Genomic DNA, 19,439 nt, shown 5'->3' with positions numbered 1-19,439 from the left:
CATGCTTGTGGTATTTCTCCAGCAGGTATATATTCTAACACAGAATGATACATTTGTCTTCTTTTTCTGTAGACTTCAGCTGCTTACTGTTGGTTCAAATAACAAGGTATTGAGGAACATGAGCTATACTGAAAACAAGGCCCTGATAACATCACAACTGAATTCTGCCTACTCTGCTCCATTATCCTCATTTATTAAACGTGAAGCTATTGGAGAGAGGGTGCATGTTATTTCTGTCCTGCATGGCTTGGCCAGATGTGGTGCAGATGTGGTGCAAAACACACTGGAACTCTATATGTTTAACTAATAGCAAACTAGCATGTTGCATGCATTTTAAGACATTTGAGAAAAAATAATGATAACATGTAATGTGTTTCACCTTTGAAAATACGATTTAAGCACCTTAAACAGACTCATTGCTGGAGGACAGGCTAAGGGCCTTGAGTGTGACACAGTCCCCTGGGTGTGATTGGGCTGACAACACACGTGTTCGCAGGGATGAAGAATGGCTGATACAGAGAAATGACTGTGCTGAACCGTCTTTTCTTCAATATGTGTCTCAGGGGAAGGCCATATTCACCGTTCAGGCTCCTTTAAGGATTGCAGAGTAAACTCAATCACCCTGAATTTGAGTAATCAATAGTTGCTGTATGTGCTCCTCAGAACTGGTTCTTGTTTGAGAACAGACATCCCTTTAGATCAGCAGAGGCAGCTCAGTTTGGTTTTGTGTGAGTGGTGTATACCTTTTATGTCAGTGCCACTACATGCGTACATCTGGAGATGATGTACTCTTCCGCAACAAAAAAAGAAGAAAGAGATTAAAAGGAACGTTTCAAGTATAACGGGAGAAACAAACCTTGTCTGCTTGTGTGTGTGTTTTTGTAGTAAGAGAGGGAGGGGGAGAGTCTGTCAATGGCCCAGCATTTGAGTTGACTCCCGGGGGGGTTGGCGTGGATCTGCAAACTCACACTGCAGCAGTACAGCTACAGAGAGCATCAGCAGAACACACTGCACACAATCAGTTCACACAGACTTTAGCCACAGCGTACCCAAAATATAAATATATGTCTTCAAATGTGTAAAATCTTGCAAAAGTAATAATTGATCAAGGCTGTTTATAAAAAGAGCAATAGTCATTGACAGCATCGAATAGGCCTAAAATGACTCATGTCTTGATCATTGAACACACTAACTGTATATGTGTGCATATATGTATTTATGCACAAAATGTCGAAAGTGAAAATCAAACTGATGCTCGAACATATAAAACCATTATTTGGCTGTGTTGCTTTGATGAAACACACCTTGTTAACAGATTCAGTAGAAATACAGCTCATCAATAACTACCCTGATTAAGGTGAATATATTCCTGCGCAGGCAGATGTCTCTTTAAACAGAGTGTGTCTTGGTGCTGACTAGTGAGTTTTCCCTCCCTCCTATATAAACCCAGCGCTCCCGCTCCTGCTGCAGTCAGTTCTCATCCGGCACAGCCAACATGAGTTTCACGGTAGACCACCACCTCTTCGGCCCGACCTCGTACCGCAAGGCTCGGCCTGCCTCGGTGTCTTCCAGCGGCTTTCACTCCCAGCGCCGCCGCCCCACCTACAGCCAGCCATCCTCCGTGGACGGCTTGGAGACCTTCAATGGCGACATGACACGGAGGAACGAGAAGGAGATTCTGCAGACTCTGAATGACCGGTTCGCCGGCTACATCGACAAGGTGCGTAACCTGGAGATGCACAACCGCAACTTGGAGGCAGAAGCGGCAGCTCTGCGGCAGAACCAGGCCGGGCGCGCCACGGTCGGGGAGCACTACGAGCGAGAGCTGGGCGACCTGAGGGGTCTCCTGCAGCAGCTGACCGGGGAGAAGTCCCGCGCAGCTCTAGAGCACGAGCACCTGGAAGAGGACATCCAGCACCTGCGGGTCAGGCTGGAGGATGAGGCGCGCAACCGGGAAGAGTTGGACGCTGCTGCGCGCGCCATGAAGAAGTATGTTGAGGAGTGCCGGCTGGCGCGGACGGAGCTGGACAAGAAGCTTCATGCCCTGGAAGAAGAGGACGTTTTCCTGAAGAAGAACCACGAGGAAGAAGTGGTCGAGCTCCTCGAGCAGATTCACGGCGCGCAGGTGAGCTTCGACATGCGAGACACTCACAAGGCGGACGTCACCGGCGCACTGCGAGAGATCCGCGCGCAGCTGGACGGTCACGCATCCAAGAGCTCAACGCACGCGGAAGAATGGTTCAAAGGTGAGTTGGGTCAAAAAAAGTTAAAGTTAAAACAAAAAACAAAAAAATCGAAACTTTATTTTTGTGTGCAGCATAGTGTTGGTTCTCTGTCCGTGGTGCTGAAGTCTATCCCTGTGATTTACGTGCCACTTCTGAATTAGCCTGTCGCCTAATTGTAGCCCTATTGTAATGCATAATGTGATTTAAGAAGAATGAGCAGTAGCTTGCAGTATTGTGCTCATATCAGGGTTACAAGCGTCACTTACTTTTTGATGAGACTATCAACACTGAAGCTATTACGTATGTTGACTTCTAAATCTTTGCAGATTAACAGATGTGGTAACTTTAACTAAAGAGAGGACATTTCTTAACCGATTACAGGCAAATTAAGTAAGTCAAGGCAGATATCATGACTATAAAATGCAGAGCGATCAAAAGGCTATTTCAATAATTTAACCAGTGCACCTTTCTGCGGGTGCATCGCTGCCGCAGAATAATATTTCTTACTTAAGGCAAGCACTGCAGGAGAGAGATGGCACACAGAGAGGAGCCTATGATTAATTCACACTCCCGCTGTGGGTTACAGTTGGTGTGTTCTTGCTCCCGCCCCATGTGCTGTGTGTCTCTTACCCTGAACCTCTACAAATAGAAAAGTGGTTCCAAGGTCACTGTTTGTGGTAGGCGGACAAGACAGATAATGCTTCACCACTCTAACAGTCCTCTTTTCTGATGTGGCAATTGGATGTGATAGATAGATGATGGATGGAGCCCTGTGAGAGTCCTCTTTACGATTATACTGACCTTTGTGGCGCTGCACAAATACACAGTCAACAACTTTAAAGGCCAACAAGGGTTTTATCTGAGCTGCGTTTCACAGAACTTAATGAACTATAGATTGACCCTTGCTGCACATTTACATGCTGACTTGATAACCAGCGGAAGGTGCAAAGTGAATGACCTTCCCTGTGTGATGTCCAGCTGACTGCAGCAGTGTGGCTCATTCATGGTTGGAGGAGGAAAGGTGCTGAGTCAGAGTACTGACTGACAGATGGACACTGCCAAGGTCACTCAGGCTCCCAGAAGAGACTCTCTGGGGACAAATGTCAAATGTATGAATGCTTATGGAATGAATAAGAATGCAGAAGTTTTCTGTAAAGCAAGTCACGTCAAACTGTCTTTGGACATTAGCTAGTCAATGGTATGAGACAGCAAATGTGATTTCTAAATACATTCTTTTGTGTGCAATATCTGCAGTGCGCATGGAGCATCTGTCTGAAGCTGCTCGGTCCAACCAAGGTGCAATTCGTGGAAGCCAGGACGAGATCGTAGACTACCGCCGTCAGCTCAAGAGCCGCACGATTGAGCTGGAGACTCTTCGGGCAACCAAGGAGTCGCTGGAGAGGCAGTGTATGGAAAGTGAAGACAGACACCACGATGATCTCAACTCCCTACAGGCAAGAAATCAACACAAACATCTCACTTATCCCACACAGGGAAACACCACATTCACTTCACTTCCTTTCATACCGTCTGTATGACATTTAACCTGGACGGCTATGTTTTCTTTCTTTTTGCAGGAGACCATCAACCAGCTGGACAATGAGCTGAAAACCACCAAATGGGAGATGTCCAGCCAGCTGAAAGACTATCAGGAGCTGCTGAATGTGAAGATGGCTTTAGATATTGAGATTGCTGCTTATAGGTTAGTCAGGGTTTACACATAATTCAAATAATTATTTGGCTTCTTAATGACACAAGTTATTGACATTTTCGCTGACTGTGTGTCTTTGTCTTTGAAACAGGAAGTTACTGGAGGGAGAGGAGAATCGCTTCGTGTCAGGAGGAGGTCCGTACTCTTACCTGGAGAGCAGAATCTCTTCCCACTTGAAAGTGAAAAGTGAGGAGATCTCAGATACAGTCATAGTGGAGGAACAGACAGATGAGACCCAGGTCACAGAGGTGACAGAGGAGGCAGATGAAGAGGAAGAGAAAGAAGAAGAGGAAGAAGAAGGCGAGGAAACCAAAGAAGAGGAAGAAGGAGATGAGGAAGGAGAAGATAAAGAGGAGGAAGGAGAGGGAGAAGTAGAGAAGGAGGAAGAAAAGGGAGAGGAGAAGGGTGAGGAGGGAGAGGAGAAGGGTGAGGAAGAGGAGGCAGGTGAGGAAGAGGATAAGTCTGAATCTCCAGAAAAGGCTGCATCCCCTCCGCCTAAATCTCCTGCTGTCAAATCACCCGTGTCTAAATCTCCACCAAAATCACCAGAATCTAAATCACCAGAATCTAAATCACCAGAATCTAAATCCCCGATGCCCAAATCCCCGATGCCCAAATCACCGGCCAAGTCGCCTGCAGTCAAATCCCCAGCAGGAGATGAGTCAAAGTCACCTGTGTCAAAGTCACCTGTGTCAAAATCCCCACCCAGCAAATCCCCTGAATCTAAATCTCCTCGTCCCAAAAGCCCTGAACCAGAGTCTCCAGAGAAAGAGAAGGCCAAGCCTGCCGCTGCCAAAGACGCACCTAAAGAGGAGAAAAAAGAGGAGAAGCCTCAGCCTGTCAAAGAAGAGAAGAAGGAGAAAGAACAACCTGTGAAGGAGGAGAAAAAGAAGGAGGAGCCCAAGGAGAAAGAGCCAGAGAAGGCGGACAAAGCCGATACAAAGAAAGAGAGCAAGGAAGAAGAAGCGCCAAAGGTGGATGACGCTTCGAAGCCGGCTGCTCCCAGCAAGCCCTCAGAGGACAAACCTGCCCCCAAGTCTGAGCCTAAAGAGAGTGCTCCCCCCGCCAAGGAGGAGAAACCCTCTGCTCCTAAATCAGAGAAGGCCGAGCCGGAGCCAAAGCCTACCCCTAAGGCAGAGCCCGAGAAAACAGAGGGCAAGAAGGAGGAGAAGAAGCCAGAGGAGAAGTCTGCACCTAAAGCCGAACCCGAGAAAACTGAGAGCAAGAAAGATGAGAAGAAGCCAGAGGCAAAAAAGGAGACTAGTAAAGAAGAGAGTAAGGAGGTGAAGGACGGAGAGAAGGACGGAGAGAAGGATGGAGGGAAGGCGGAGAAATCTTCTGGCACGGAGGCAAAGGAGAGCAAGGAGGAGAAGGCCAAGAAGTGAGACCGATAAGCTGTGATGGAGGAGAGGAGGAGATACCAAAGAACTCTTTGGAGGAGGGGAGGTTAAAGAGCATGTGGAAGGGGCTGGATGTAGCCAGCTGCTCAGACGGGCGCTTTAATGTCCAAAGCAATGCAGGTGATGGTATGTAAGCAATAGTGATTTCTGTAGCAAATAACCCCGTGCTCCCCAAGTATGGCCATTACACACCCCTGATGCTTCTGATGTATGACTGTAGTGAATGCAGAATGCTCTCAACTCTTTATCTGAATGTGACAACTGCCCTTAATTAATGACAAGTGCATTTAAAATGAATCCCGCTGACGGGGACACATGTCTTTTAAGGGTTAGAGATGTCAAAAATAATGTAAAGCTAAAGATTGTGACAGACATTAACTATAAAAATGTATATTTAAGGAGATACAAATCACTATATTATATTTACAGATACATCAGTAAGAAAGACTTGAATTTTGCTTGTTGTGCACCTTAATTAATGCAGCTTCTCCTGACAGGTGAAGTCTCACTCTTCTGGTCTGCAATGTTAGGACAATGATGAGTATGTGTTACGTATTTACTGCTGAGAATATGCAATATGAAACATAAATAAAGAATGATAAATCAAACACAAAAGGCTTTTGGGAGAATCTGTTTACTTCTGCAAACAAACAACTACAACAATCAATAGCACATTGACCTCAAGGGAGGATTTACGAAGGAGAAGTGTCAAGAGTAATCGTAGAAGGTGCGAGGCTTGGAACTACACTGCATTGCGGCTGAGGAGAGGGAGAGCTGTACCCCCCCCCCCCCCCCCACAGCAGCCACTGCACCCTTCCTCACGTCCCACAGACCACGCTCATGTATAAATCAGGAGCAGTGATGCTTGCTTGAACAGAACAGACTCAGTTTTGCTTCTTTTATTTCCAGCTCTGCCCTCACAGCAAAAGAGGAAAGTTCACACCCTGAAGCAGTGATTTTGTAATTACTAACACCATCGAGTATCCTGAGAAGGCATTCGATTAATATAGAACTAAATCAACGAGATACAAATCCTGTCTTTTTTCGTCATGACTTATTCTTCCACAGAAAAGGTGTAGCTACATTTTTAATAGGGTTTATTAACGAGTGCAGCAGCCGGTTACAAAAGCATTTCATCACCTTTTTGTTTGGATACAGTTCTGACATTGGACACACTTTGGCCGACATTGGAAGGATTTCTCTCCTGGTGGGATTTCAGGGTTCTCTTCGCATCCAATCTCGTTTCATCCGATAGATGGCTTTGTGTTAATGGGTTCATCGACCACGTCACAAAACACAACAGGTGGAAGTCACAAATGTCATTACAAATTGGTTTTGAGAATTTGAAAAAAGAAAATGAAATAAACTAGGAAGATAAAAGTATGAGTACAAGTCCCTGATTGCAGTAACTCAACTAATCAGCCCCAGTGGCTTCTTCCATTTACATACATCCATAAGTCTTTGAGGCTTGGATGTCTGGATTCAGTTAAATCCTGCTGAATTGGCACTCCAATGTGCAAGAAAATGCGTGATATTTTGCCGTAGACTGCTGCTATCTAATCATAAAATGAGAGGAATCCTTGAGGGAATTGTTATCAGCATCCTGAACAACGAGCTGTTTTTCTTCCATTAAAGCATCCAGGATGAAAAATGAAAAGGTCAAAGGCTAACTGTTGACTATAACATATCATATTCCATGGACACAACTCTCTGGGGAAATGACTCAGCTCTCTGTAGCACTAAACCATAATGGCATAATACTCAGCTAGCGTCTATAAATAGAGCAGCGCAGAGAGAGGCGAGGCTGGCGAAGGATCAAACAGAGAAGCTTGGAGTGCACAACAAAGCATGGGTGCAACAGAACCTTAAATAGACCAGACACACACACACCCATTCAAGAAAATAACATGTCGTTTTTTTATTTTCAAACAGGTAAAAAGACTTTTAAAAAGGAATACTTTGCGCATCAAAGAGCCACAAAGATAAGCTGGAGGAGTTACAGTTGTGAAGTACAGCAGTGAGAATCACAATTCTAGCGGTGACTGAAGAAGCCCTGAGGGTGGTTGTACTTGAACGGCTTCAGACGATTTGGACCCCTGTGAAAGAGAATGAGACGTCAGAGATGCAGTAAATCTATTCAGATACCAAACTGTCTTTAGACCACATCTCGTCTACGAACAGCTTCTTGTGTCTGCGTACCTGACGGTGCGCAGACACATCTTTTCTCTGGGAAACTCTCGTGGTCCCTCCACGCTGTCATCTTGTCCTTCAGTCTCCAAATAGACATCCAGGCAGACACACAGGCGTGAAAACTGATTGGTCAGGAGCTGGTGTCCTGGTCGTGGCCCCTGCAGTTCATTTTTGAACACGTTGACCTCGCTCTCCATGGCCTAAAAAAGGAAAAGACGAGTCAGTTAGAGCCTGAAATATCTAGATGTAAAATGAGCTTGTGCATCAACAGAGCACAAGCTCATGGAACACGAGTGATCGATATTGAAAAATGCTCGTACTCGAAGGTTATCGTCGGTGCGTCCACTCCGCTCTCCCTTCCAGCTGAGGGAGAGGGAGAAAAGAGGAGAGACTTCTGGGTAACGGGGACTCAGCACCACAGCGGCCTGGAGGTGAGCTGAGGAAGAAAAAGATCAAGGCAGGTGGGTTATAAGACACTTCTATTCAATTCAATTCCATCATCGGTGCTAGTAGTTTACCTGTGCCCCTTTCCACCACAGACATGAAGTACAGGTCGGTCTCCGTTGCCAGCCCAGCATCAGTCACATGACGAGTATATGGCAGATCCTACCAAGAAAGAGAGAGATATCACAGTGAGACATGTCCTGCACGAGGAGTGTCGTTATCTTTTTAAACAGGTCTGTACGTGTGTGTGTTTATACGTGTGCATACCATGTAGTCCTGGTGAGTGGACTGCGTCCAGCGAGCTAAACGCGAGATGATCTTGGCAGGAAAGAGTTGCTGACACTCGCTGGACACCGGGATGATGCTGTGCTCTGGAGGACAGGAGCACAAACACAGTCACTCAAACTGTCCCACCTCTTCTTCAGGAGCGATCGATGTGTGGTTGTTTACATATAACGTACCTAGAGAGGCAAACTGTTTGTGCAAAGCCAAGCGGGACAGGAGTCGTCCCCTCAGCAGCTTCATGGTGGTCTCCATGTGGCTGGCACAAAGAGAACTGCCGACACGCACGCCCTGGAAAAACATGAGCATGTAACCAACGTGATGAGGGGGTAACACGCAGAACCCGTGCACATCTGGGATAATACTCGATTTCAACACGCACCTCGGAAGGATCTTTGGGAAAATGGAGTCCTCCTAGACTCTGAACCCACATGTAGGGATGGCCCAGATCCTCCACATAATCAGCAAAGCAAACAATCCTAATAGGAAAGTATGGGTTAATTCTGCTGGCTTGTGAGTCGCTCAATATCTTCTCATTTCCTTTAATTACTTGACATCCTCACCCGACTTTATCAAACTGGTAGCGGTTAGCTGGATTGGGTGTTTCTCGTCCCTGGTCGCTGGTGTAGAGACAGCTGAGTAGAGTGTCTGATTTCAGCAGGTCCCTGCAAAAGAAGACTTCATTAGACTCAGACAGGTCCGGGTTACTGTATTTATACCAGTAAGTAGTTTTAGTTTGCAGTAGACGAGGCATCCATCTTGACACACGTTTTACAATCAACACAGACAGAGATGATAAAATACACACATATACACACACACACACACACACCCTGCACTGATGGCTGTGTTGAGGTCTGTGGAGGTGGAGACCTTGGTCTTGACTGTCATAATGTTCAGATTCATCAGGTAGTAGAAGTGGAGATGGAGGATGCTGCCATCTGTGGACACATGATGGATAACACAAGGTGATTAACTGATCCATTACTGGCTCACTACTCCCTCTATCCCCCTCTTGGTATTAATCCTCTCAGTGAGCATCCACAAGGGGTTTCTTTACACTGCAGCGCATTGGTGAACAATAACAGGACGTGGCCGCAGCTCCCTCCAGGGGGCACAGACTGTGTTGATGGTCATCTTTCACGCTCTCTGCAATCACAGTGAACTCCTCGACACCTACGCTGCTCACTTTTTGCTCTTACTGCAGTAAACTGACTGCTGCAGCTGGCAGCGGTGAAGACGACCGGGGAGAGAGAAGCACTAGAAACACAAAGAGAGGTTAGAGAATATGCTTACAGCATGTTGTAGGTGCTGCAGACCCACAATGCTGCAAGCGTCTCTCTCTCTCTCTCTCTCCTCCCCCTTTAGGTAGAGTTACGTCTGCAATGCAGATCCCCCTATAATATGTCACTATTCCTTTTACTGCCAGCAGAGGGAACACGAGGGTCAAATGGTGTCATGACATCATAGCAGACTGGGTCACGCTTACTTCCTTTCACTCACTATCTGGTAGGTGTAGAGTTACCACGATACACAGCACAGCTACATTACAGAGGACTAGTAAATGTGACACTAAAATTTGAAGTAGAATGAGTTACCTTTACACTTGAGGTCTAAGCAGAGGGACAGAGGGTGCCTTTTCAGCATCTCCCGTCGTTTGTCATCCAGCTGGCCACCTGTAGTTGGCCTTCTTCTCTTCTGTCAATAAAAAGCAAGAGAAAAAAAAGAGATGAGGAGAAAGAAAGCGAGGCAAACTGTATGTTTGAGATCGTGACAATTAGCATCAAAATCTAGCTGCTTCCAGGAGAAACATGCATTTGACTTCTATTGTTATGGATATAAGGAGGCAACAGCTCAAAAGAAAGGCTGGAAGAAGGTGTGTCAGATGAAAGTGTGCTCTCTTGTATTGATTATTTAGCCCGTTTGCACTATTGTATGTTTTGAACAATGTTTTGCGTTATGCGGATTGAATGGACCTTGTTGTACTTGGGAAAAGCTAAAGACAAATTTCCAGAGGTGGGCGATAAAGACAATCTAATCTGAGCGGTCATAAACAGATATGCCAGACAGAGGTTGCAACAAAATGCAACACATTTTATTCAAACTACACATTTACTTCACTAGAGAAACATCCCAACAGACAGCACTGGTCCGGTGCTGAGTGTGCATGTCTGAGGTGGGCTCTGGTTACAGTCACCTAGCCATCCTTGGGAAATACTTCCCAAAACCCCCCCTGCTGGCACTCGCCCGGAAGCAGGAAGCGATCGATAGTGGCCACTCTCCAACCCGCCAGACCACAACGTGTGACAGCTGGGACTTCTGGGACAAATTGTGTGTCCGTTGCAAAGACGGGTATAATAAGAAATCGTTGAACTCACTGACCGGAGGGTGTTAGTGTGTGTGTGTGTGTGTGTGTGTGTGTGTTGGGAGTGAAGCCAGGCCCGTGACTCACCGTTTTCTCCTGCTCCTCCTCTGCATCTGAGTCACTCTCATCATCTGGGTAAAACCAGGACAAAGAATATTATGTTGGTTTTTTTGTTGGAGATACATCTCTCACAAATACAACAACTTGAAATATTAAGCAGCATTGAGTAAAACCAAAGATGAACTGCACATCAAAGCTACGTGTTCGAGTGATACGTGTTCGTACCCTGGGAATCTTCTGGAGGTTTGGACAGAGCCTTGGCCTCTTCCACATCACCACTTATTGAGACACACAGGTTCTTGTCTGACATTGAAACAAAAATAAATCACGACAATCAGGGCTTACATTCCCTAAAAAAAATTTAAAAAAACTTGAAACATAAGATATTCTTCCTCTAACGACGACTTACCACAGGCCTGGCCGTAGGCATTGGCTTGAACAAACAGGACATAGAGAGGTGGAGGCAGGTGGCGGGCAACCTCTGTCTGAATCTGAGCCTGTTCAAAAGGCATGGACAGGTACTCCTGCACTGGGATAGAGGCCTGAGGAAGAGGAGAGAGCAGAAATCATATCGTCATTAAGGGTGTCTATGTGGTGTCCATCAATGAAGAAACAAATTAAGCAGTCAATATCATAAATCATAAACGAACAATACATTTTCTAAATCAATACTCCGAGCTGCTGCGACTGCAACAAAGCCCGAGTGATAGTGTGGTCCTATCAAGACCTCTGTAATATGGCACCTATACCTGCATGATGGCATTGAGTCCTGGCTGCAGGCTTGTCAGATGTTCCTTCTTCACCTCGATGCTCTTCTGGATCTTCTCCCTTGTGGTCTGTGACTCCTTGTATTTCTCTGCCAGCCTGTATCCAAGCACAAACTTTTAACCGTTGCTCTATACTCAAAAAATAATTACGACTGTTTGGTTTATATTTTGGGCAAGCTTGCATACCTCTTCCGCTGTTCGAGCTCCCAGTCCAGCCGTGCCAGTGTGAGCTGGTGAGGATCATTCTTCGTGAGCTGAGGCCTGGAAATGTCCTGTGGCGCCTCCTGGTAAAACTCCTCCTCAGGCACCAAGTCTATTTCCTCATGCTTAGACCTGGATCAGGGAACGGTGTGTTAGAAACTATATTTGTAGTATATAACAATGGTTAACTTCAGCATGTTTTCATGGGTAGTAAGTCGGAGGATATATTCTGTACTAACTTGAACTCCAGACACTTGCTGATCTCCTTCTGAAGATGCATCACTTCATACAGCAGGTTCTGTAACTGAAGGTGCAGCACATCCACTCTCTGCTTTGCCTGAAAGGAAAAGAAGGTTGTTACGGTTAGTTTAAAAAAACAACCCTGGAAATAAATACATGACAAACAATTCGCCAAGAATCAGAACCAGGACTCGATAAGAACAAGGATCAATAACCAGGATTCAAAACTGGATCAATGAAGTCTAAATGAAACAAACCGGAGGGCGCATACGTTTTATCTGCTGACAGTGGCAGCTACTGCAGTTTGGTGGTTAAAGTAGAAACGTTGTTCCTCATCAGCACAAAAGAGTTGAGGCAGCACTTTTTCAGCAAATGAATGGAATGGAGTGAGCTTAAGCTCCGCTGGTATTTCTGTTAATATCTGATGGAAGCTGGACAGCCTGTGAGAGTTGTGTGGGAGTTACCTCGTGCGTCTGGTCTCTGCCTCTCTTCAGTCGCATATGAGCCAGACGATTGAGTTTTTTCAGATTCATGAAGTGGATGCAGCTCTGCATACGTCTCTGCTCCACCTCAGCACACTGAGAACAGACAAAACTAGTTAGACTTCATCATTGTGGTGGAGACACACAATCAACTTTGGTGGCGATCATATATACAATGTTGTGATGTATTAGATTTACCAATACCACAAGAAAGTACCACATGTATAAAGTTTATACAGTGACAAGCCAGCACATCACTTCGATGAGTTTAACGAGTCTGACAGACACCGACTATGAAATCAGTCTATAATGACTAAGCAGTCTGGATGTGCGTACTATCTTAAATGTAAGATTCTTACCCCGTCTTTGGCTCCATTGGCTTTCAGCTCCTGAATCTCACTCATGAGTGTGGCCAAACTCTCACATGACTCTTTGTACTGCAGGAAGTCCTGCCCAGGGTCCCTGGCATCCAGCTCCACCTCCTCACTGTACACACGCACATCCTGGAAAATACATCAATACATACAGTAGATCACACCACTGTCGGCCATGCTTTAACTTGACCCCACTCAAGTGCTGAATCCATTACAACACAACTAGCAGGCAAGTGGTGAGTGAGTTAGGTCAGGTCCCAGACTCTGAACTTCAACATTGATAACTTATATTTGTATGGTATTTGATTGGTAACAATATAACATTAGTGCTTAGAAATAGTGGGACATCAAACCTAGTCCATGCGTCCATATTTCATTCATCAACATATATTTTGTGTTTCAATCACATGAGAACCTTCATCCAAATCACAAAAACAGATTAAATCGCGGGTAGACTAACACACACACACACACACACACACACACACACACACACACACACACACACACACACACACACACACCTTTTCGTGAAAGATGTGAACAATGTAACTCGCTAGAGTGGATTAAGTACTTGGTACCTCTGCGTCTAACGTTATTTAAATTTGCAAACAAACTTGCTCGACTGTTTTGATTTCTGTATCTCGGCTACATTAACCTTGTCGAGGTGTATTTATGCTGCTGACAGAAGCCTTTGACCCCAGGCCTTCTGCTGTTGGTCTCCCTACACACTGCTGCCCCCTCCGTCGCCCTAAACCGGTCCGATCCGGAGGCGTCCTAACTTCACGTTACCTGCTGATCTCCCTCTCCGCGACCTCGCTTCGTCTCCGGTGTTCCTCCTTCAGTGCGGAGAACCTTCGGCTTCCGCTTCTTCAGGGCGTCCGACATGTCTGGCTGGATAACGATAGTGAATATATAGGCTTAAAGCAATAAAATATCGATAAAAACGTTCGCCAGTTACAGTAACGTGGCAGCAGTATTTTTCTATTAGCAAAGTAGCTAATGTTAGCACTGTAGCTCTGCAATGGCTGACTAACGTTAGCTTTCTGGCTAACAACCGTTAGCTTGTCGGCTCACAAAGGTAGCTTTCCAATCAGTTACACAGCCGTCAATATAGTGTATGTTTGATGTGATGTGTATAAAAAGACACAAACCTCCGTGTAGCAAAGATACGTCTGTGTTTTTAAAAATAGTGCTCAAATGCACATGTAACGTTACAGTACAGGGTACTTTGTTAAACCGTCGAGGATGGACGGAAGCCCTGCTTTGCCAAAAAACCCAGTGCATATAAACCAGCAGCTACACTGCCACCCACAAAAAAAAGGAAATAACCGGCATTGCAAGTCATTCAAAAAACCGCACTACACTAATAAATATACATGGTACAGTACAATTAGCAAAACATAATTTAAGGAAGGAAGAGAAAATTGTCTTGCCTGTGTTGAATGCAAAACCTTCTGAAAAACAACCATATCATATACATCCCATAAGAACTATACTGTTCAAGTACAATACAGGAACTCTCACATCTGATTAAAACAAAACAGGCCACATACATTCAAAAATGATTTATTCAGTTATAGTGACACTTTAAGAATGTACAAAGACACATGACAAGGATCAGCATACTGGAGTTACATAAAAGGCTAACGTTTGCTCTACCAATGCTCTTTAACACTAAGCAGGACAAAGAATCAGTCAGTGCACCCTCACTTGGCCATATCGATCAGACTCTGCAAAGACGTGGGCACCCAAGTCTTCTCTCCTTGCACAAAAACAACCCCTCTGTCTATGTAGATGACAATACGCCCAAAAGTGTACAGCTGTTTGCCCTCGTGCCGTTTGGCCACTAAGGGCATAAAGACAATGTTGTTCTCCTCTGCCTTAGTCTGGATAAGATCTTTAAAATTAGTCGGCACACCAGCACTGATGCCTCTGTGAGCCACAGTCTCAGCATCTCTGCGCTCCTGCATCGCTTCGTACTGGAAGTCCTTTCGTCTCTCGGTCTGTGTTAGGTATGCAATATTCTCCCTTGCACCAGGTTGCATATATCCACCTGTGGATATGAAAAATAATGAGTGCTGTAGTACGTGATGTTGCAGCAGAGGAAAAAAATGGCTGCATAATTATAATTTCATAGAGGAATGCTGTTCTATAGGTTTCATATGTTTATTTTCTGAGACTGTGTATTAATACCAACCCATGCCTGAAGACACTGCGCGGTTCATGATGTCCAGAGCTTCGTTGAATTTCTCTTTAATGAGCGGCTGTAACAACAAGGCGTCACTAAACATGCTTTTCCAGCCCAGGTACCATTTAGTGATTTCCTCATAGTTAGGACTGTTGCTCAACCATGAACACAGGACCTGTAATCACCAAAACACATAACAAAGTCACAAAAACATTTCATAAAATTAACTTTATACAATAATCAAATGGTTAACTGCTTCTTAATCACTTTTCTGTTCTGTGTAAGGATATTCACTGACCTGCAACCACTTGGTAAAGAAGTTTTTGTCCAGCAGGGACACCAGGCTGGAGGGGGACAACATGCCCTCCCAGTCCATCACCCAGTGAAATGGCTCCATCTGCTGCTGGTGAGGGTTGATAACCAGCTCCTCCAGACACAGAGCTGAGGAGGGACACAGAAGCCACCGTATGAAGAAGAGAAACCAGTGGCAAAAAGGAGAGACATGGAAGGAAAAGACCGCAGGGAAAACATTTTCTTCCACTGCAATGCCATACTTAAGGCTGATAAAGACATACCGAGTTTAGGGATGATATTTTTCACCATGAAGGCCTCCCATGCACCTGGGGTGAAAACATCTTTCCAAGGCTGCAGGATGAGGCGTGCTGAAGTGTCGCTGGGATGCCATCGTTGCAAGGCATTGGATAGTTTGCTCCTGATTGGTGGGTACAGAGGCTCTAGACGTGATTGGAGCAGAGGCAGCCAAGGATGGATCCAGGAGTGGATGGGGACTGTGTCCGTTAAAGGGTTCCAGTTATCCACCTATCAAACAGTAAACAGAGATGAATAAAAACACATCACTTTGTAGAAGGCAATTATCCACAAGTAAATTATGTGAAATGATCAAAACCGTGGGAGTTTCTCTACATCTAAGTAAGTGTGTCTTTAAGTGGAGATGTGTCTTGCCTCTCGCTGTAGCCGGGGTAAGATCAGCTGCTCCATCAGGTGATCCAGGATCCACAGGGGGAGAATAGGAGCCCACACTTCCACGCAGTCCACCATTGGCTCCACTGTACGAGGCTGCCAGCCTGACACACAGGGACGCATCACTGGGATCCACACTTCCCACAATAGTCTGGAGCGACAAAGACAGGACACACATGTCATCAAAACCAAGCTTTAACACCCAGCCAGCAGAATTAAAGCATGTGAATGTGTGAGCACAGCTTAGTTTGTGTGTGTGTGTGTAAAATGACCTGTGGTAAGGGTCCATGTTTGAATCTGGGGCACTGCTGTGGAAGTCTCTAGATTCGAGGATTGCTCTCCACTGACCGATGTCTTCCAGACAAAAAGAGCTGTCCTGAAATAGGGAAAGAACAGTCTGAGAAGTGGTAGCTTATCAATGATAAGATGAGTAAGGGATGATTATAAAGTTACCTCAGAAGGAGCGAATTGCAGAAACATACCTTCAGAGGGTCCCAGGAGCTAAGTTTCTCTTTGAGTAATGGCTGAAGAACAGCTACAGCCAAGTCCGCCAATCCCATAGTCTTGTATTCTTCATAATAGTCTGTTTGCAAAGTCTCAAAGATCTGGGCGCACTCCTGAAGACAGAGAAGGAAGGCACCAAAACAATCACCTATATGGATGTAATAACAGAGCAAGGTCTAACAAACTGAGACAGACATAACTGTAGCTGTGTGTCTGTGTGTGTTCACTGTATGTATATGCACCTGCAGGGTGGGGGCCTCCCCAGGTGCCATCTCCCCAGAAGGAAAACGCGCCACCAATGCCAGAACGGCCTCCATTCTCTGAATGGCATCTTGCTCTGCATCCAGTCTGCTCTGCAGCGCTCGTGACTCGTGGCTCAGAGACACAACTACATCCTTTTCATGCTGCAGACGTCTGGCGGACTACAGGAGGCGGGAAATAAGATAGCAAAAGAGACAGCGTGTCAGTATGTAGAAGAAGAAGAAGTAGCAGAGTGGTAATAGAAACATGTAGAAAGTGATTGCCGTAGATATTTGGCAGATATTTTCGGTTCCTTCATACCTGTAATATGTCCTGTTCGGTGAGGTCTATCAGTAGCTGCAGGTTATGTTCGAGTTCAGGGAGAGCAAAGCCAGATCCCTTCTGATCCTGAGTGGACAGGCTTGGTGGCCCTTCATCTGGAACACTGTGCTTGTTGGACATCTGACTGTAACTGTAATAAACCTTTTGTTCTCTTCCAGTCATATCTATTACCTGAAGATGGGAACAATTATGGGGAAAGTAAGATTCAGAGACGACGAGAAAATGGCAGCCGACAATTTGCTTACATTCACATTATAATGTCATCCACAGGGGCTTGTACTAAGTGTAAAAGCACAATTAACTTACGTCCCTGATGCTTATTATAACATTATGCCTAATTCAAAAGTGCCCTGATAACATTCCTGTGAGACAGACGCAAAGGAGTGTTAATGCAAGTCTTTTCAAACATACCTTGACCTGTGCCAACTCTCCAGCGGACGGCACTGTACTGCGCCCTGCCAGCTTGCCTTTGGCCTTCAGCTCGTCCACAGTTCTGTAGGAGTACTTGGGTTTCTTCTTTCCTACAGACCCTGCAGGATCCTTACGCCACTGGCCTAACTCCTTCTGAAACTCCTACACATTGAGAGTAATGTCAAAACAATGTTGAATGACTCTACAATATCACTTATGCCATTTGATCCAACAGAGGGTGTAGCTGGAAAAAAGAAGAAACTACATTATTTTCAACAACACTTTTTTTTACCTTTTCCTCGTCTTCCTCTGAGTCAACCACAGGGAAATCCTGAAGACTCTGTTGTGTTCGCTCATTGCCATAAGCACCCACTGCTCCCTTGCCTTTACGAAGCTTTGCCTCAATGGGGTTTATAATACCTGCAGTAATAAGAGGGTGCAAAGTTAGAGTATTTTAACTCTGGTCTGATACTCTACTGTAAAAGACACACTTTTTAATAAATGTTTACAACATAGCCTCCTCAGGGCCCCCCACCTTGAGCATTCTTGCCCAGGCCTTTGCCTGGTTGGTAGCCCATTTTCTGCAGAAGTTTCTGTCCGATTCCCTTTGTGTGCTTCTCCCAGTTACCGATGCCTTTACCAGACTGTATGCCACCTGCAAACCTCTGGGACTGGTGACTCCGGAAATTACCCTAGCAAAAAATTAAATAAATACATATTCAAAAAATACATATTCTTTGGACAAAATACTGTAATGGGTAAATAATATAAACTCAACAAAATGTACCATCTGGAGTTTTTTGGGTGCAGTGCCGCGAGGAGGGGGAGGTGCTGAAGGACCCTCATCTTCAGAGTCATCAGAGCCTGCTCCTTCTTCTTCTTTTTGCTGTTGGCGTTTCTCCTCAGCTGCAGCCTTACGCAGACCACCACTCACAAAGTTCACTGGAGCACTGTAGTCTTTAGATCTAGAAAAAACCCCACAAACAATTTACAATTATGTTACAAAAAAAAAAAACACAGCAGTTGGTGTTCATGTGGACTATTTCTGTTGGAATGACTACAATGGGTCTACATGGATTAGGGTTGCGGTTGGTTTCAGATTGAGGTACCACAACAGGAGCATTGGGGCAGCAACAAAAATAAACCCATGCCTTACTTCTTGCCTCCAAAGCTAGGCCTCTCATCCTCGTCTGAGTCCTTGTCAGCCCAGATGCCATAGGTGGCCTGGTCCTTGGTCTGCCTGTGTCTGCGGCGGTCTGGATTGAACTCATTGGCCAGGTCCCAGTCTGTCACCTCAAAGCTCTCTACCTCAACACCTTCCTCTTCCTCCTCTCTCCTCCCATACAGATGGGACATGGACATCTCTGGATATCACAAACAAAGTACCAAGACGGTTAAAGTTCTGTAAAAACTCAAAATAATAAGCTGCATCAAGAGGCCATCTCCATGATGAAAGCCACGAGAGGTGGCTGAAAGCTCGCGAATAATTGTTTCGTTAGCTATGATCATGTGTCTCTGGGCCAGATATGAAGTAAACAACAATTAGCTAGTATTTTTAACTCAAAGAAAGATACAAACAGCATAATCTCAAATAGCTGGCAAGCTATGAAACACCATTAACGTACTCTTCGTAAACATTCCTTAACAACTAACGTTACATGGATCTTCATATATGAAGGAACAACGTGAAGACAGTATTTACTTACAAAAGCTAACGTTAGCTGACGTAAACGGCGCGCTTTACCGTGAGTGTTGGGCAATTATGTAAAAACTGTTTTCTATAACTCACCCGAAATGTTCGTTATCCCCCTATCCGTAAATTAGCCAAACATTAATTCCTCTGTGTCAGTAATGAAAGTTAAACTAACGTATTATTTTTACGCCATGTTTTACGAATACACAAGTACTTCCGGTTGACGGCGTAACTTCCGGTGTTGCACCAAACGTTGTACCCTGTTTATACCACGAAACAGTGAATCCTTTTTTAACACATATTAACTCATTTCATAGTGGTTAAGTGCTCCGGACA

General features: G+C 45.2%; 3 protein-coding genes and 1 long non-coding RNA gene across 4 annotated transcripts; 2 read left to right on the top strand and 2 right to left on the bottom strand.

The window, feature by feature from the left end:
• Window positions 1-1,495: 1,495 nt before the first annotated feature.
• LOC142957697 (alpha-internexin-like) lies at window positions 1,496-5,455 on the top strand. The gene is made up of 5 exons (XM_076099646.1): window positions 1,496-2,246; window positions 3,480-3,679; window positions 3,803-3,927; window positions 4,028-4,341; window positions 4,486-5,455. The coding sequence occupies exons 1-5, from the start codon at window positions 1,496-1,498 to the stop codon at window positions 5,319-5,321; spliced, it is 2,226 nt and encodes a 741-aa protein (XP_075955761.1). The 3' UTR covers window positions 5,322-5,455.
• A 1,774-nt stretch (window positions 5,456-7,229) lies between these two features.
• thoc5 (THO complex 5) lies at window positions 7,230-14,052 on the bottom strand. Its single transcript, XM_076099011.1, has 20 exons — window positions 13,896-14,052; window positions 13,534-13,635; window positions 12,727-12,870; window positions 12,350-12,463; window positions 11,885-11,982; window positions 11,631-11,777; window positions 11,427-11,541; window positions 11,087-11,219; window positions 10,903-10,980; window positions 10,705-10,748; window positions 9,851-9,950; window positions 9,085-9,193; window positions 8,816-8,917; window positions 8,635-8,731; window positions 8,432-8,543; window positions 8,238-8,341; window positions 8,045-8,132; window positions 7,847-7,962; window positions 7,536-7,726; window positions 7,230-7,432 (listed from the first exon to the last, which is right to left on the bottom strand). Exons 2-20 carry the CDS (start codon window positions 13,627-13,629, stop codon window positions 7,369-7,371), a joined length of 2,052 nt encoding a protein of 683 aa, XP_075955126.1. The 5' UTR covers window positions 13,630-13,635; window positions 13,896-14,052; the 3' UTR covers window positions 7,230-7,368.
• LOC142957299 (uncharacterized) lies at window positions 13,509-17,156 on the top strand. The gene is made up of 2 exons (XR_012956096.1): window positions 13,509-15,050; window positions 15,218-17,156. It is a non-coding gene; the product is annotated as an uncharacterized LOC142957299 (long non-coding RNA).
• tfip11 (tuftelin interacting protein 11) lies at window positions 14,295-19,347 on the bottom strand. Its single transcript, XM_076099000.1, has 15 exons — window positions 19,200-19,347; window positions 18,567-18,774; window positions 18,198-18,375; window positions 17,946-18,102; window positions 17,703-17,830; window positions 17,411-17,572; window positions 16,979-17,170; window positions 16,660-16,839; window positions 16,396-16,530; window positions 16,186-16,289; window positions 15,896-16,064; window positions 15,508-15,751; window positions 15,231-15,373; window positions 14,942-15,107; window positions 14,295-14,797 (listed from the first exon to the last, which is right to left on the bottom strand). Exons 2-15 carry the CDS (start codon window positions 18,770-18,772, stop codon window positions 14,451-14,453), a joined length of 2,511 nt encoding a protein of 836 aa, XP_075955115.1. The 5' UTR covers window positions 18,773-18,774; window positions 19,200-19,347; the 3' UTR covers window positions 14,295-14,450.
• Between the last annotated feature and the right edge of the window lie 92 nt (window positions 19,348-19,439).

The sequence above is a fragment of the Anarhichas minor genome, unplaced genomic scaffold, assembly GCF_050575085.1.
Source record: "Anarhichas minor isolate MPS153535 unplaced genomic scaffold, ASM5057508v1 ptg000025l, whole genome shotgun sequence".
In the NCBI taxonomy this organism is placed as follows: domain Eukaryota; kingdom Metazoa; phylum Chordata; class Actinopteri; order Perciformes; family Anarhichadidae; genus Anarhichas; species Anarhichas minor.
This window is presented reverse-complemented; position numbering and strand designations above follow the sequence as displayed.